This window comes from Procambarus clarkii, chromosome 52 (assembly GCF_040958095.1).
Source record: "Procambarus clarkii isolate CNS0578487 chromosome 52, FALCON_Pclarkii_2.0, whole genome shotgun sequence".
NCBI lineage: Eukaryota > Metazoa > Arthropoda > Malacostraca > Decapoda > Cambaridae > Procambarus > Procambarus clarkii.
Window position 1 is genome coordinate 3,051,004 of NC_091201.1, and position 16,834 is coordinate 3,067,837.

A 16,834-nucleotide genomic window follows, 5' to 3' on the forward strand; every position below is an offset into this window, starting at 1 on the left:
GCAGTGACGGCGCTTCCATGAAAAACCACACTAGTCTTATTAGTTATTTCTAATGCAGTGATTGAAGATCAACATCCATACAAAATAATGCAAAGAATATCATGGTTCCACCAGAACAACAACTCTGAGTGGAAAGGTTAGGCGTGCCCTCCAGTAAAGTGCATTACTCGTATTTATATGACATTACCACAATTACTTTTTTATATGAAGCTTTTAGATCGACAGCACCTAAAACTGAAAAGAATTCGCCTCACTTACGACACGTTAGCCGCCTTATTTTTTATTTTCCTTTTGATTGCCTCTTTAACTCCCTGAATGCGTATTTTAACACCATCCTTTACAGCATTAAGTGTGGCATTGAGCTTCACTTTGATGCGACCCGTGATAGACCGATCACCTCGATCTTCTACAGTTGTGGGCACCATGGGGCTAGCTTGCACCTGGGCCAGAGCCAATGCTGCTCTGGTAATATTAATGTTATATATTTATTTACTGAAGTCAATTAGCTACCAAACTGCATGTAGAAAGACAACAGGAAATTGTAGTTTTAATTACTACACATTTTTAAGTGGAGAAGCAGCCTTAGAATACCACAAATACAAAAGTAAAACTAGTTGACTTCAGGTATACTGCACTGTGTGTTTTTAAAGAGATCGGGATATTAACTAAACCCTTAGACTGATGAATTCAGTTATACATGAAGTAATCAATTAATGTGAGTGTGCCTTTTTGAGTTTCTTTTCTGAATATTAATAACTACAAACAATTCTTCTTCTTGGTTTCAAGAATTCATATACAGTACATAACTAAATTTTACTCTGTACCACTATATCGCTGTTTATAAACAGCGAGTTTAGCAATGTACGTTATGTCTTCCAAAACAAATGCAAATAATCTGTTAGCAGCCTAAGGGTCAAGCATTCCTGATAATACACAAATCATGTTAATAAAGGCCAATGACCCAAATATATACTTGTAAGGCATGTTAAAACTGAGGTCAAGCATCATCTTTACCAAATTTAACATAGCAATATAGTATAGAGAACATTAAAGAATGCAGTACACACACACACACATCTTCCATACTACTACTGACTATAGTATCATGCTTATTTTTATTTACCTATATATACAGTATATACAAGAGGTTACAATGGATAGAGTTGACACAGATTCTGGTGATTATATGGCACAGTCTTGCAATAGCTCTAACACGCACTTAAGTAAAACATCCTCAGCAGTGCTCCACCACAATGTATCATGGTGTAAAATGCTTACCTCAATTTGTAATATAAACAAGTGTTAAAACATTCACCACTTCTTAATCCTTTGGCTATACCAAGTATTTTCATTTGATTTCCTGTCTACAAGATATAATTTAGGAACTAAAATATTTTTAGTCTTGTTTTTGTGTGTTTTTAATAAAGAAATGCAAACTCTTGTACATGCCAAGCATTAAAAATGACAATCTAGCTACTAAAATGCAAGTTGAGCCCCACACTTTTTCTAGAAAAACTGGTATAAATTTAATTTGGGCATCCCTTGATTTGTGTAGGGAACAGTCATGTGAAACTGTAGATAAACCATATACAAAATCACTGATCCAACTTGGAGGTACAGTAAACGGAAAAAATAGTTAGGTTCCAGAGATCTTCAAAATAAAAAATATATATATACTTTTTACACAATATTACCTATATTAATATGCAATGGTCTCTTGACTTCCCAGCCAAGAGAACATTGGCTGGGAACATATGCTGTATAATAAAGTCCAGAATGCTACACAATGATGCAATAATAAAACCCCAAAAGTTTGTAAAACAAAGTAGCATATGAGGGGACCCTGGGACACGCATCCGTTTCTTGCTCACCCTAGTATTTAAATCTATTGTCACACCTACTCAACACATGCTCTATTACAGCAACATTGTCTTTCAGCTATTAATCATCCTAGCAGGGGGTGTCTGGGGTGTCAATGGGGGTAAAACCTCTGACAGGGAACTCGCACCTTCAGGTGGTTTGTTTACTTTGATCCTCACTTGCTTTTAACTCCTACTAGTAGCTTTTTTACTAGTAGTCTTTTCTTACTAGTAGGACTTTTAATTCTCCTAGTAGCCGTTTGCATATAACAGTGGCAACACCCCGATAACCGCTTTGACTGGCGGCCAAAACCAGGGATGGGGAGCAGACACTTAACACCCTCCAAGTTGAGGCTTGTCTACCTATGCATATCAGACACGTGCATAGAATGTGTCGTGTGTCTAGAATGCCCTTCCACAAAACGGAAGGGCAATTTGGATTGAGCAGAAGAGTACCAAACTGGGTAAAGCACAATCATATTATGGAAGAAGTCAGGATGGACTTACTAATGAATTATTTTCCCATTTAGAAATCAAACTGGAAGGACGAGAGAGAGAGGCTCAAGAGCTATGATATAAAACTGTCGTAGTGTATCTGTTATACTCCGGTCAGAAGAGAAGTATGACAAGCCCCACACAACTGCCCTCTAAGTCCAGCTGGGGCCTGACGGCTGAGTGGACAGCTCTTTGGATCCGTAGTCGTGAGGTTCCGGGTTCGATCCCCGGTGGAGGCAGAAACAAATGGGCAGTTTCTTTCACCCGAATGCTCCTGTTACTTAGCAGTAAATAAGTACAGTACCTGGGAGTTAGACAGCTGCTATGGGCTGCTTCCTGGATGTGTGTAACAAAAAGGAAGCCTGGTCGAGGACCAGGCCGTGGGGACGCTAAGCCCCGAAATCATCTCAAGATAACCAGGTTGTCAGAGCATGCATCCTTCCGCCACCACATTCCTGAAGCTATTGGGCCCTATGAAATGTAGCTATGATAGAGCCCAATAGGCTCAGGAATCTGTACACCAGTCGATTGACAGTTGTGAGGCGGGACCAAAGAGCCGAAGCTCAACTAGACGAGTACACGAAAAGTAGTCTTCCACAGAGGGGTATAAACGTTAAAAAACGATTTAAGACGACAAACTCCCACATTGAAAATCAGAAGAGAGAATATATTAATCGCGAACAAGATAAAGGATGCAAAACACACTTTTGAAATCATCAATTAGGAGTTCAAAAGTTCATACTGTATGCAGACAATGAGTCACAATAATGTGGCTTTAGATATGACAACTAAACCACACACCAGAAAAGGAGTAGATGACAACGTTTTGGTCCGTCCTGAACCATTATCACAATGTACTTGATAATGGTCGCAGGACGGCCCCAAACATCCTTGTTTCCTCATTTTCTGGTGTGTAGTTTAGTCATCATACTCTACCTTCAAATTACTGTATTGACAAAAAAAAAAAAAAAAAAAAAAAAAAAAAAATTATGCACATCAAAATGTAAACAAAGCCAATACACTAACATTGTAATGGTAGTGCCTTGTTATAGCAATTATGCAAATTTGTGTCTCAGAAAATCCTAGTTCATTAGGAAAAGCTAACTTGTTCCTTCCTGCATCTAAATATAATACAGTATCTAATTACAATTATTAGTTGTAAACCAAGTATTCAAGACAAGTATAGATCAAGGTAACTTTGCTTATAACTAACATCACTTACATCTAGGTGAATGGTTGAAGGATTTTCAACTTTTCTTAGTAAACTGAATGTTGTCTAAAATGAAGAGACTAAGATGCATTCTTACTCCCCTAACTTTTCCTTAAGCACCAACTTCAAATTACTCTCCAGTTTTGCTGCCATGCACACAAGCAGACAAGCTACAGCAAGAAACTAAAATAGAACAGGTATGAACAATAACCAAGAAGGGATACAGCTGACAAAGGCTACATATTTGTGCTCTACTTTAACTTACGACTTCATTAATCCTTGAAATTTGGACTTTGCTTTAAGACTTGACACTGTTACTCTATTTTCTGAAACAGATGACCTGTTAAATGGGTAATATATTAATTTGTCTTCTTCAAGTGATCATATATTTTCAAATGTTTAGTTAAATAAACACCTAAAATCAGGAGAAAAAAAACTGTCGAATGCAATGAAACGCGATTTTCTGGGTGAGCCCAGGAGGCTCCGCGGAGTTTGTACGATATGTATGTATTAGACTGTGGCATCAGTCAATTGGAGTTCTTGCCTACCAGGGACCACAAGTCAGAATCTGGCCCCCCTCAGAGAGGCACAAGGAGCAATGGCCTATGGAAACCTCCATGTATTTGGAAGCATTCCATGTCTGCCATTGACCGGGGTCTGGCACTCAGAAAGGTAGGCGTAACAAACATCCCACATGGTAAAAATCTCTACTAAAACCTGAACAGGTAGGCAAAACTGCCAAACAAGCAAACGTCACTAACCCTGTCGCGCCGATCATCTGCACAGCCCCTGCCCCCAGACCCTCCACGCCGGCTGCTACAGCATTCAGTTCTGAGCTGAGCATAGGAAAAAAAAAAAAAAGGAGAAAACTGTTGACCGGAGGGCGAGTGCTGGAGGGTCCCCCGGGGCTCACCCAGAAAGTGGCATGTCATTACCTTCAACGCTGGTTTTCTGTGGGGAGTCCCTATGGCTCCCCAGAGCTACCTAAACAATGAAAAGTGACAAAAGGGACTTACCTGGGAGGCAGCTGCCATTTGCATCTCAATTCGAAGTCAAGACAACTGGCTGCAACCTGCGACCCAAAGCAAAACACTCCCAACTAGGGCCAGGAATGTTGATTACATAATGCACAGCCAGGACCCTATTCGACCTTCAAAATCCCTGTGCCTGAATGTCAGCCCAAGATATGTCATTAAAGATGGCAGCCAAAGCAGCAAACTTACGAATGTCATGGGCACGAGGATAGACTGCAGGCTGACTGGATCAAACAACCCTGCGGATGACCTGGGAGACCCAAGCCCTGGAATAAGGAACAAGGGAAACCGGGGCAACCCAAAGCACATCCCCGGCCACAGAGACCGTGGTGCGCAGGTAACAGTGAAGAGCCGCAACCAAACAATATATGATGTACCCCCGGCACGAGCAACCAAGCATCAGTGACTCCTCTTTAATGCCGCCAACTCATTCTTTGCCAGAAAAAAAAAAGAGATGGCTGCACATGAACAAACCTACTGCCAGAACCAAAAGAGCAGAAACCTCTCTGCCAGAGGAGAGCAGAAATCTCTCTGCCAGAGGAGAGCATGAAGCTCCTTGACCCATCCCCCAGAAGCCAATATCAACAGAAAAAAAAAAGATCCTTGGAAAAACAATTTGTACCGAAGGGGCCACTACAGACAGAGGAGGAGAGAGAAAGGAGAACACCCCAAAGACCAGGACGGCTCAGGCGGCGCATAAGGAGTCTGTAGGTGAAACAAAGCACCTCCTGAAAAGGACAAGACAACCTATCTGAAATAGAGGACAACCTATGAAGAGAAAATGGCGGAAAGAGCATCAGGAAACTTCACATTGTTGCAAAGACGAAGCTCACAGGTGGGACACCAACGAAGCCACTTTACCACCATACAAGTGGTGATAGACCAGACGCTAAGACCAGAGGAGAAAACCGAACCACCCAGGTACCCGATCGAGCCGATCTGCTGAAAGCGGCGGATCTGTGGAAAACATTGTGGGTTTGGACACCGAGCAAGAAGCGCCTGAAACCAAGGGGCCAACAGGACTATTCTCCCCTGGCAAGTCTCCAACCAAGCCAGGACCTGAAGTAACAGCTGGACCAGGGAAAGAGAGGTACAGGTAATCCCACCTTGTCAGATACTTTTCAGCAGTACTGGTCAACAGCCCTGCAGTTGGGGAAGGGTGCCACATACACTGGCAGACGTCGGGACCATGCCGACGTGAAGAGGTCCACGTCTGGGAGTCCGTATATCTGGCAGAGCTAACTGAAGGAGTCTGTGTCGACCGTCCATTCCGTGGACAGGGGAATGAACCGAGACAGACTATCCGCCAGGACATTGGACACTCCCCAGACATGAACTGCCCAGACATGAACTGCCCAGACAGCCAGACCCCAAGAATCCAGCAAACGAGTCACTCAAAGAGACCAGCCCCAAAGATCCAAAAACTGAAGAGAACCCTCGCAGTTCAGGGAATGAACCACTGGAGAACTGTCCGAACAGAGCCTGAGCGTCTAACCCCAAGCGACCCAGAACCCTCTGAAGCGCACCATCACGAACTCTTGTACCGTGCTGCGAGTCCAACGGAAGGACGGAGCACACCACCCTTTGGCTGGTCTGGTGAGCACTGGTCAAAAGTCGAGAGACGAGGCATCCGTGAACACATCAAGCAAGGGCTCGGGTGGGCACCACGGCACTGAACCCCGAAAAACCCTTAGAGGAAGTCAGTAACGCAGTAACCGACGCAAAGCCCCACCGGGGATTGAACCCAACGATCTTGAGAACAGTGGAAGGGAGATCTTCGAAGGAACCAGAACAGCCACCGAAGCCACACCCGACCTGGCGGGTAAACAAGAACGGCAAAGTTCAGACTACCACATAGCTGCTCTAGCAACTGCCGAGTGACACGGAAGCATCAACGACTGGGACAAGAGACAAGGAGCAATCCGAGAGTCCAACACAAAACCCAGCCAAGTCCAAACCCAGGACAGAACCAGATGGGACTGCCTCCAGTTCACCAGGAACCTGGCGAGCTGGGAAAGAACCACACCCCTGGTGCACAGACACGCAGACCGGCTGGGAGCCCACACCAGTCAGTCATCGAGGTAGGCCAGAACCGAACCCCTAACAGACTTAGACGGGCCACCACGACCTGGGTAAGATGAGTTAATATGCCAGTTGCCAGATTCAGGTCAAATGGAAGGCAACAAAAGCAGAAAACTAGCCGCCCCACCACAAAACCTAACCAGTCCCTGAACCCCGGATGAATCAGGACATGCCAATATTCATCCTGGAGGATCAGACACCATCCAAGCATCCTGCACCAAGTGAAGTCAGAACTGGGACAGTAGTTATCCAAAAAGAGGGGGCAAAAGATTGAGGGGTTCAAACGGGACAAGTCCAGAATGAACCTTAGATCCGCACAGTCCCATTTCAGGACTGGAAACAAGCAGGAAACCCAGTTGAGGGATGAGGTTGTTTCGCCTACGCCCAAGCGCACCCATTCCGAGATGACCCCTGGAGTGCAGGGAAAGAGGCCTGCCCCATTAGCCCCAAACCCCTCAGGAGGAGGAGGAGCAGCCACCTAACGCCACCACAGGCCAGAAGAGAGGGCCCAAAACGCCCATGAATCGAGGAACCAGGTGTGAGCAAACAGTGCGAGCCTCCACCCCCCTCCATCAATGGGGTGACCTATGAAAGGGCCAACACCCCTTATGAGAAGCCAACTGACGAGCAGAGCAACCACTGCACCAACCAAATGCCGCCGACTCTGAAACTGGCACTGCTGGCCCACCACGACTAGAGGAACCCGAACCCTGGCCTGACCCTTCCGGGAAGGCCCACCATGGCGTACAACCTGCAAGTGAAGCTGCACAATGCCAACATCCAGAGGAAGCACAGAAGCACAGGGGCAAACAAGCACGCATTCAGGCGCTCAAACGCGTCCCCACCAGGTAAACCTGCACCACAGTGGAAGTCTCCCACCAATCAAGCGTGCAGGTTCGACAAAACCTATTCCACGCTCCTAACAAAAAGAAAGGGCAGTCTGCTAACCAGGGAGACTATGGTACCTCGTAGCACATTCAAAAGAAGACTGATTCATCACCGAGGCATAATCCGGATTTCACAGGAGGTAAGTCGCGATGGCCTCCTGAACCTCCCTAGGCAGGATTCGAGAAGCCGAAACCCTTCGGAACGACGGAAGGAACTGAAAAACACCAAAACCAGAAACCAAACCCAAATCATACTCATACAGGAAAGGAGGGTACAAAAACCCCTTCCCCAGGCAACAACAAGCCCCACAATGAAAGCACCCACACCCGAGCGGGGTCATATGGGGCTCAGGCCCCCAAAGTCAACTCCTCTTCAGCCTTGGGGTCCTACATGTTAAGACCTGGGGCAGAGCTGTCCTCCACACCCTCTGCCCCTAAAGAAAAGGCAGAATCCAGGGAGAAGGTCTGAGAAGAAGCGGGTTCGCTGGAAAGACCCGGAGGCCTCGGCAGGAGGAGCAGGCTCGAATGCCTCCGTCACTGACCCGAAGAGGCAGTCCCCGAAGTCGCCCAAGTTTCACTACCATCTAAACTCCGCCCCGACTCCGAGACCCACAGATATTTGGGAGCCGGGAGCAGGGGAAGGGGGGTAGCGGGTTGGGGAGTACGAACACGAACTGGGGAAGTACATGAAAGCGTGGACGAAACCAAAGTCAAAGCAACTAACGCCCCCAAGTCCGTATCCCTGTAACCCAAGCAGGGCAGCCTCGGAGCATCTGGGCAAGTAACCAATATCTAGCATGCAACCCCGAAGCCGTCTGTACCTGAACTTTAATATCGGAAGACTGGGTAACACATGCAAGGTGCAAGACTTGCAAGACTCCGGATCAAAGATGTCATTGACCCAACAGGCAGCATGACCGGAGGCAAAACTGGTGAATGTCACCCCGAGACAAGGGAACAGACACACCTTTAAACTCACACTCGGCAAGTTGGAACTCGGAGGACGCATCCAAAGGGCCAAAAAGAGCCCCAGTGGAGTTTTACAGGGGCCCTTAGGCTGACCGCTAAGGGAAGCCCAAGCAAGGTACAGTATTGCTAACCGGCTCAGCCCAAACTACCAAGAGAACTGCTAAAAACCTGAACCGCTGCAATGTGTACAAGCACAGGGGCCTAGTGTAGGACCACCAGTACAACAGAAGGGCGGATAAACCAAGGGAGGAAGGCCACCACCAGGCAAAAGAAACAAAGACAAATAAAACCCCACGAAAGCACAATGTACTCAGAAGGAACACAACCGGCCACTGTGTATAATGGGAGACAAGCTGCACAATACCTTGTGCCCCTACCAACAATGATACCATTGCCTTCCCAAGGTCAAACAGGGCCACCCTCCCCCCCCCCCCCCCCAGAAAAAGGAGGCTGGCCACAGTGGCAGGCAATTGCTGAGCTGCAAGAGACCCCTATGGACCCCCCAGTACTGATAAATTATTCCTGGCCTGCGCACTACACACAACAATACACCACAAGGCACAGAACTGCAAGAGCCAGAGGCCAGAGTTGACGACCGCAACAGTCTACATCAGCTGAGGAGCTGAAAACTGTAGCGGCCGGTGTAGGCAGGTGGGGTGAGGGGTGGGGAGGGTCTGCAGAGACGATCAGCGCGACGGCGTTAGTGATGCTTGCTTGTTTTAGTTTGGGAGTTTTGTTGCTACCGGGTTTTGGTAGTGATTTTTTCCATGTGGAGGTTTGTTTTGTTACACCTACCTTTCTGTGTGCCAGTTCCCGGTCGATGGCAGACATGGAATGCTTCCAAACACATGGGGGTCTCCGTAGGCCATTGCTCCTCGTGCCTCTCTGAGGAGGCAAGGTTTTGGCTGGAGATCCCCGGTAGACAAGAACTCCAATCAACTGATGCCATGGACTAATACATACATATCAGCCCGGTAAGCTCCGGGGAGCCATAGGGGCTTCCCACAGAAAAAACGAAATATGTAGAGAAAACTCAAATACAGAGTAAAAAAAAAAAAAAAAAGCTTTGCAAAGTTCATCTGATAATATCACCAACACCTCCATTTCAGCAACTGAGAAGGAAATGTTCTTTATGCCTGTTAGCATTCAATTTAAGCACAAGAGAAAGCCTATAGCGTTCCCCAAAAATCCGGATTACAGAATATCGTTTTAGATCATCCAGATTTGTGTGTAGTCAAGTCACTAAATATTCAAATTTTTTACTATTGCCAAATTTTTCGTTTTCATATAGTAAATGACATACATTATACTGAAACACTGTATAAGCAAATAATACATAAAGAATGATTTTATGCATATATAAATAGCTATTACATACAATACTGTGCTGCATATACAAGAAAACAATACAGTATTTTGTTCAACATTTTCTGTAGCACTGACCTTGAAAACCAAGGGACGGCAAAATGTTATTATGGTACTATATCATGCTATCTATTAAACTTAAGGGGCCAGGTGCATAATTTCTCAACCTTCCAACACTAATAGGTGCTGAAGGCTATTAATAGCAGAGCAGCACAAGGGTTAAAGCAGTCTTCATTAACTGACTCAAGTCCTCAATACCCATTGTTAATGCCATTCTTTCAGCTACAGACTAACTGTGCACCACTAACACCCAGCCCCAGGCTACACTGCTCTGTAAATCAGTAGTAAACTGAAGCATTCAAATCCTCGTGCTTAGAAGATTTCAATGTACTGTACATGTACTGTACGTCACTTCTCTTACCGTCAGTGTCCATCATTTTACTTACACACTAAATTATCCTTTTTCCCCAATTGCTATTCTTATGTCAGAAACTGGAGCAGTACCAACATCAACACTTCTTTGCCAGCTGCTTGCCTCCCCACCCACGATTACATTTCTTTAAACACTGCCTTCTTATTTGTGTGAAGGAACTTCTTGTAAGTTAATAAATTAACTTTCTGGATAACATATCACACTTTACTAAAGATACAAGAAAAGTCAATGAAAAATCCTGATAAATGAGTGGTTAGGTAAAACTCTCTCAGGGAAAGTGCATGGTTAGAATGCAAGCCCTCACGGTAGATATGGAGACCTCAAAAGTCACAAACATTTGTACAATATACAGTACAGTACTGTAAAATGTTTGTAAACCACTTCAAAAAATATAAATGCATTATTTTTAATATTTATTAATAAAGTCAGATCAGCCAAAAAAAAAAAAAAAAAAAAAAAAAAAAAGGAAAATCTAATTAGATGGAAATTACTTGCCTAACCAACAACCCAGATTTCACTTTGATCCCCCTCCCGACATTGCCTTTTTTCCTAAAAACTAAAATTTTGGAGGAGAAATCTGGTAGGGTGATCAGATTTACTGTTTAGAGGATATGGAGGTCTGGATTTTTGACAGAGCACTGTATTTTGGAGAATTTCACTCTGTTTTCCAGGTAAACTAGCAGTTTTAATATTTTAATGCCTCCCCCCCTCTCCCCCCCATTGAAATGATTAAAATCTTTTCTCCAACAATAAGGCTTGGATATTAAGGTTATTCTTGATAAAACCAGCAGTGAATGGAATTAAATGCCAATTTCTGGGCGAGCCCTGGAGACTTTCTGAAGCTATCTCACTGATTTAGTGCCAAACTAGTAGGTACCATTAGTTGACCTTCCGGTGACCATGAGTCAGAACCTGGCCCCCTCACAGGCACACGGAGTGGTGGCCTACAAATGCTTTACATTTAATGTTAATCATAATTGCCACCAACAGGGAAACCACCCAGAAAGTCAGTGAAACAAAACACCAATGCATGGTTAAAACTGTGACTACAGTTTTAAAACTGCTCAAAAAACTCCCTGAACTATTAAAAAGAAAAAAATGAAAACTAGAGTGAGCTAGTTCCCCCCCCCCCTTCTCCTGGGAGAGGAGGGAGGCAGACCAGGTCAGCTAGTCTGCACCACCCCTCTGTTCTATGATGATGCAACATTCTGACTCCCTGGGGAAGGAGGGGTGGGGAGGATGCCAGGGATTTTCTGGGGATTACACAAACTGGCATTTCATTACATTCAACACTGGTTTTCTAGGGGGAGCTCCTCAAGGCTCACTGAAGCTAACTACCCAGGGAGGAGGCAACACCATAGGTATGAAAGCGAAGATGGGATCATCTGCTGCGACAGATAACCTAAAGCCATACAAGGCCTCTGATGACCAGGAACGTTCACAAGATACTTGGCCACCAAGACCATGTTTGATCTTCAAAATCCCCGCTCCCAATCCCAAACATCGGCCCAACACATTAGCAAACACTGCCATCAGAGTGGCATACTTCCAGACATCATGAGCATTAGGGTAGACCACAAGTTGGCTAGTTAATGACACTGCAGATGACCTGAGAAATACAAGCCCTGGAACAGGGAATCAGGGAAACTGGATCAACCAACAAGAGTCAACTGAAACAGAACCGGTGGCACGAAGGTAACGGCGAAAAGCTGCCACTAGACAAAGTGCTTGATTCACCCTTTACCAAATCAACCAAGCATCCACAACCAAAGGACCCCTCTGGAAGCCTGCAGAGTCATTCTTCGCCAGGAAAAGAGCCGGCTGCAATGGAACAAAGCGCCAAATAGGGCCAAAAGAACAAAACCCTTTGCACAGGAGAAGAGTATGAAACTTGCCCACCCAACCACTTGAGGCCAAATAAAGCAAAAACACAGCCTTTAAGGAACGATCACGAACCGAAGGGGCCACTACACAGTAAAGCAAGCAGAAGAGTGAAAAGAAAGAACTTGGTCCAGAGACCAGGCAGGGTCAGGTGGCAAGCGCGAGAAAGGTTGCGAGACGGACTAAAGACGTATCAACCCCGATCATAAGCTGGAGCAGCTCCTCCAACACCGCACAATAAGAGGCAACAGTATTTGGCATAAGACGCCGATCAAGAAACAACCTGTTCAGAACCCGAAGGACAATGGTGAAAGGATAGAAAATGCTAAAAAGACTGCCAAGAGACTTTATACTGTTGCCGAGATGACCGCAGGTGGGACACCAACCCAGCCACCTGATCACAAACATATGCGACAAAAACTCCAGATGCAGAGAGCAGAAGAGAAGGCCGAACTAGCAAGGCAAGTCACTTTCCAAATCCTCTTGAAGAGGCAGAGCTGCAGAAAAACGCCCAGGTTCGGACATCAAGGTTGGGCTGGTCGGCAGAATCACTCTTCCCCTATAAGACCCCAGACACTCTGAGCAACAGCTGGACCGGGGAAAAGAGGTAAAGAAACCCCAATCTCGACAAGCCCAGCCAAACACAGTTGGGGGAACAGCACCACAAAGGGGCAGACAGAGACCATGCCAACAAGAAGAGATCATGTGGGCGCCTGAACATCCAGCAAAGCCAGGGAAAGGAATCGGCATCAATGGTCCATTCTGTGGAAAGAGGAAGGAATCGGCATCAATGGTCCATTCTGTGGAAAGAGGAAGGAATCGGCATCAATGGTCCATTCTGTGGAAAGAGGAAGGAACCGGGACAAACTGTTTGCCAGGACGTTGGACACACTCTGGCTATGAACGGCACTGTGATGCCGTTTGTGCATACCCCAAGAACTCGCCAGACAAGCTACCCGAACACACACACAAATAACAATAGCTCGATATCAAATTAATAAATCCACAAGGGCCGTGATGAGAGTTCGAACTTACGTCTAGGATGATCCAAGATGCATGTGCCTTAATCAACTACGACATGGTAAAAAGAATTGCAACCGGGATTGCTACTACCTCGCGGTCCCTTGGTGGCTGGCCCAGCTTTATTTTCAGACGCTGTTTGATAGTTGTCCGACCCGCGGCTCCGCCTCTTTCGGCAGGTCAGACCGGTCCTGTACGTGACTGGTTCGGCCTTCTCGGCTCTTCGCATCTGTTATTTCGACACGGGTGTATCACCATTTCTATGGTGATTAGGTGGCTTCATTGATGGTGTCCCACCTGCGAGCTTCGTCTCTGTGACAGTATGACTTTCCTGGTGTTTTTATTCGCCATTTTCTTGCTCTTCGTAGGTTGTCTTCTGTTTCGTATCGGGTTGTCTTGTCCTTTCTTGGGTTTTCAGGACTGATATTTGATGCTTCTTACTGTCGCCTCGTTTCGTGCGGTGCTGGCAGAGCCAGCACCGCACGAAACGTCCACCCCGAACGCACGGCTCACCGTTGCGTTCGGGGGTGGACATTACATCCGCCCTGTTCCGTCCGCTTTCTCGTGTTTTGTTTCACCTCCGGCCTGCTCATGCGTCGCCCGAGCCATCCTGGTCCTTGATCAGGGTACCCTCTTATCTTTCTTCTCAGTTTGTGGTTGCCCCTTCGGCTCAAGATTGTTTTTCATAGGCCATATTTTGTTGGCATGGGCCTCTGCGGGTCGAGTCGGGGAGCTTCCGGCTCTCTTCCGGTGCAGGGGTTTCTGCCCTTTTGGTATTGGTGGTAGGTTTGTACGTTCGCAGCCTTTCTCCGTCCTGGCGATGGTCGAGATCGCTGCTTTCCGGAGGGGTCCTTGGGATGCGCTTTGGGTTGATCCGGTTCTCCTCGTTCCCTTTTTCCGGGCTCGGGTCTTCCAGGTCATCCACAGAGTCTTTAAATCCACCAGCCTGCGGTCTATCCTTGCGTTGCGGAGTTTGTCTCTGCCATCTCCTGGGTCAGCCCTTTCTTTTCCTTCTCTTTGGGTATGAAGCTCCACCTATGCCATGCTTTCTAACTTCAGAATTGCTTTTAAATACATGGATGGCAATATACTAAAGAAATTGTTCACGACTTTTGTTAGGCCAAAGCTAGAATATGCAGCGGTTGTGTGGTGCCCATATCTTAAGAAGCACATCAACAAACTGGAAAAGGTGCAAAGACTTGCTACTAAGTGGTTCCCAGAACTGAAGGGCAAGAGCTACGAGGAGAGGTTAGAGGCATTAAGTATGCCAAAACTAGAAGACAGAAGAAAAAAGAGGTGATATGATCACTACATACAAAATAGTAACAGGAATTGATAAAATCCATAGGGAAGATTTCCCGAGACCTGGAACTTCAAGAACAAGAGGTCATAGATATAAACTAGCTAAACACAGATGCCGAAGAAATATAAGAACATTCACTTTTGCAAACAGAGTGGTAGACGGTTGGAACAAGTTAGGTGAGAAGGTGGTGGAGGCCAAGACCATCAGTAGTTTCAAAGCGTTATATGACAAAGAGTGTTGGGAAGACGGGACACCACGAGCGTAGCTCTCATCCTGTAACTACACTTAGGTAATTACACACATACTCACCTAATTGTGCTTGTGGGGATGAGCTCTGACCCTTTGGTCCCGCCTCTCAACCGTCAATCAACTGATGTACAGATTCCTGAGCCTACTGGGCTCTGTCATATCTACATTTGAAACTGTGTATGAAGTCAGCCTCCACCACATCACTTCCAAGTGCATTCCATTTACTAACTACTCAGATGCTGAAAAAGTTCTTTCTAATGTAATATAAGTGTACACATGTACACGTAAACAAGTGTACACGTATACAAGTGTACACATGTACACGTATACAAGTGTACACGTATACAAGTGTACACATGTACACGTATACAAGTGTACACATGTACACGTATACAAGTGTACACATGTACACGTATACAAGTGTACACATGTACACGTATACAAGTGTACACATGTACACGTATACAAGTGTACACATGTACACGTATACAAGTGTACACACACACACAAAAAAAAATTAAATAAAGAAAAGAAAAATAGAAGCCGCCGACCAATGGGCAGAGACCATGCCGGCCAGGTGAAGAAGGCACCAAGAAAGCACAAAACTGCATCAAAAGGCCCATCTCGACAACAAAACCCAAGGGCCCCGGCACGACCACAACACGTGCCAAGACCCAAAAAAATCAGCCTGCAAGCCAGGAAGACCCTGGAACCGCAGAAGGCAGAACCGGGTCACACACGAGGAAACAAAGCCCCCAGAACCCACAAAGGGGGCCCAAGAGGTAGAAACCTCCGGAACGAAATCAAAGAACCCATAGGAACCCGGGATCGTACCTGGGGAATCTGCAATCAAACCCAAACTACCACATTTGCTGGCAGAAATACACCACAGAAAGGCAAAGCACAGCCCCCAGACAGAACCCCCCAGGGAAACGGCCAAAGCAGACCGAAAGCCGAGGGACAAGGTGCGGGAGCAAGCAGAAACAGACTGACACCAAGCCCAAACCCTATGGTCCAGACCCAAAACAGACAGAAAATGGAAAAACTGTTGTAAAAACCAACACCCAAGCGTTCCCAGAGGAACAAAGGTGAAAAACTTACCCAAGACGCTAGCTCGCACACCCAAGCGCATGTAAACAAACCGCAACACCGCCCTGGTGGCCACGCCGGGAAACCGGCGGAAGAAAATGGCCACCAGAAACAGGGGGGGCCGTGATCGACGCAATAAATATGAAAACACGCCAGCAAATGAGGGAAGAAAGAAGACTAAATGGACTAAAAACTCCGCCCAGAAGCAGAAAAACCAGGCAGGGGCAAACAGCCCCAGAACTGCTAGCAGGCATCCCCCACAGCCCCAGGAACCCGCAACAGAGGCCCCTGAGGCAGAGCTGTCCTCCATGCCCTCTGCCCTTAAAGAAAAGGAAAAGTCCTGGGGAAAGGGAGCAAGAAAGGGCCGCTGTTAAGACCCAGAAGCCAAGGCAGGAGGAACAGGCTCGAAAACCTCCGTCCCCAACCCGAACAGGGCAGTCCCTGAAACTGCCCGAGTCTTGGCCTCAACTAAACCCCACCCCGACCCCGAAACCCGCAGACGGTCAGGAGCCGGGAACAGGGAGGGAAAAGGGGCGAACAGCACCTAACCAAAATGGGGCGGCCCCGGGGCATCCGGGTGGGAAACCAACCTAGCGCGTTGCAGCAAACTAAACCAAGCTTGCAACGAGGATGCCGCCTGTACTCAGAACAGTAATAACATCAGGAGAGTACGGGAGAACAAACAGAACAACTCGCAAGACTCCGGGTCAAGGTGTCAAGTGACCGAACAGGCAGCATGACGGAGGTAAAAGTGGCGACTGTCACCCAGAGACAAGGGCACAGCAACCAACGAACCCACACAAGATGGGTTGGAACCCAGAAGACACATTCCGGGTTCAGGCAGATAAGGAAAACCCCAACCACAAGGGGGTTTTCCAGGGCCATTGCTTCCTGAAACCTCTCTGAAGGGGCCAGGTTCTGACACTGGTCCCTGGTAGGTCTGAACTCCTTAGCTAAT

The 16,834-nt window shown here is 46.5% G+C and overlaps 1 protein-coding gene across 1 annotated transcript in view; it reads right to left on the reverse strand.

The window, feature by feature from the left end:
* Window positions 1-239: 239 nt before the first annotated feature.
* Window positions 240-16,834, reverse strand: part of LOC138349761 (uncharacterized) — a 41,862-nt gene continuing 25,267 nt past the window's right edge. Inside the window, exon 3 of the mRNA XM_069304270.1 lies at window positions 240-462. Coding sequence (XP_069160371.1) covers window positions 255-462 — 208 coding nt within the window. The 3' untranslated portion in view covers window positions 240-254. The remainder of the gene's footprint in view (window positions 463-16,834) is intronic.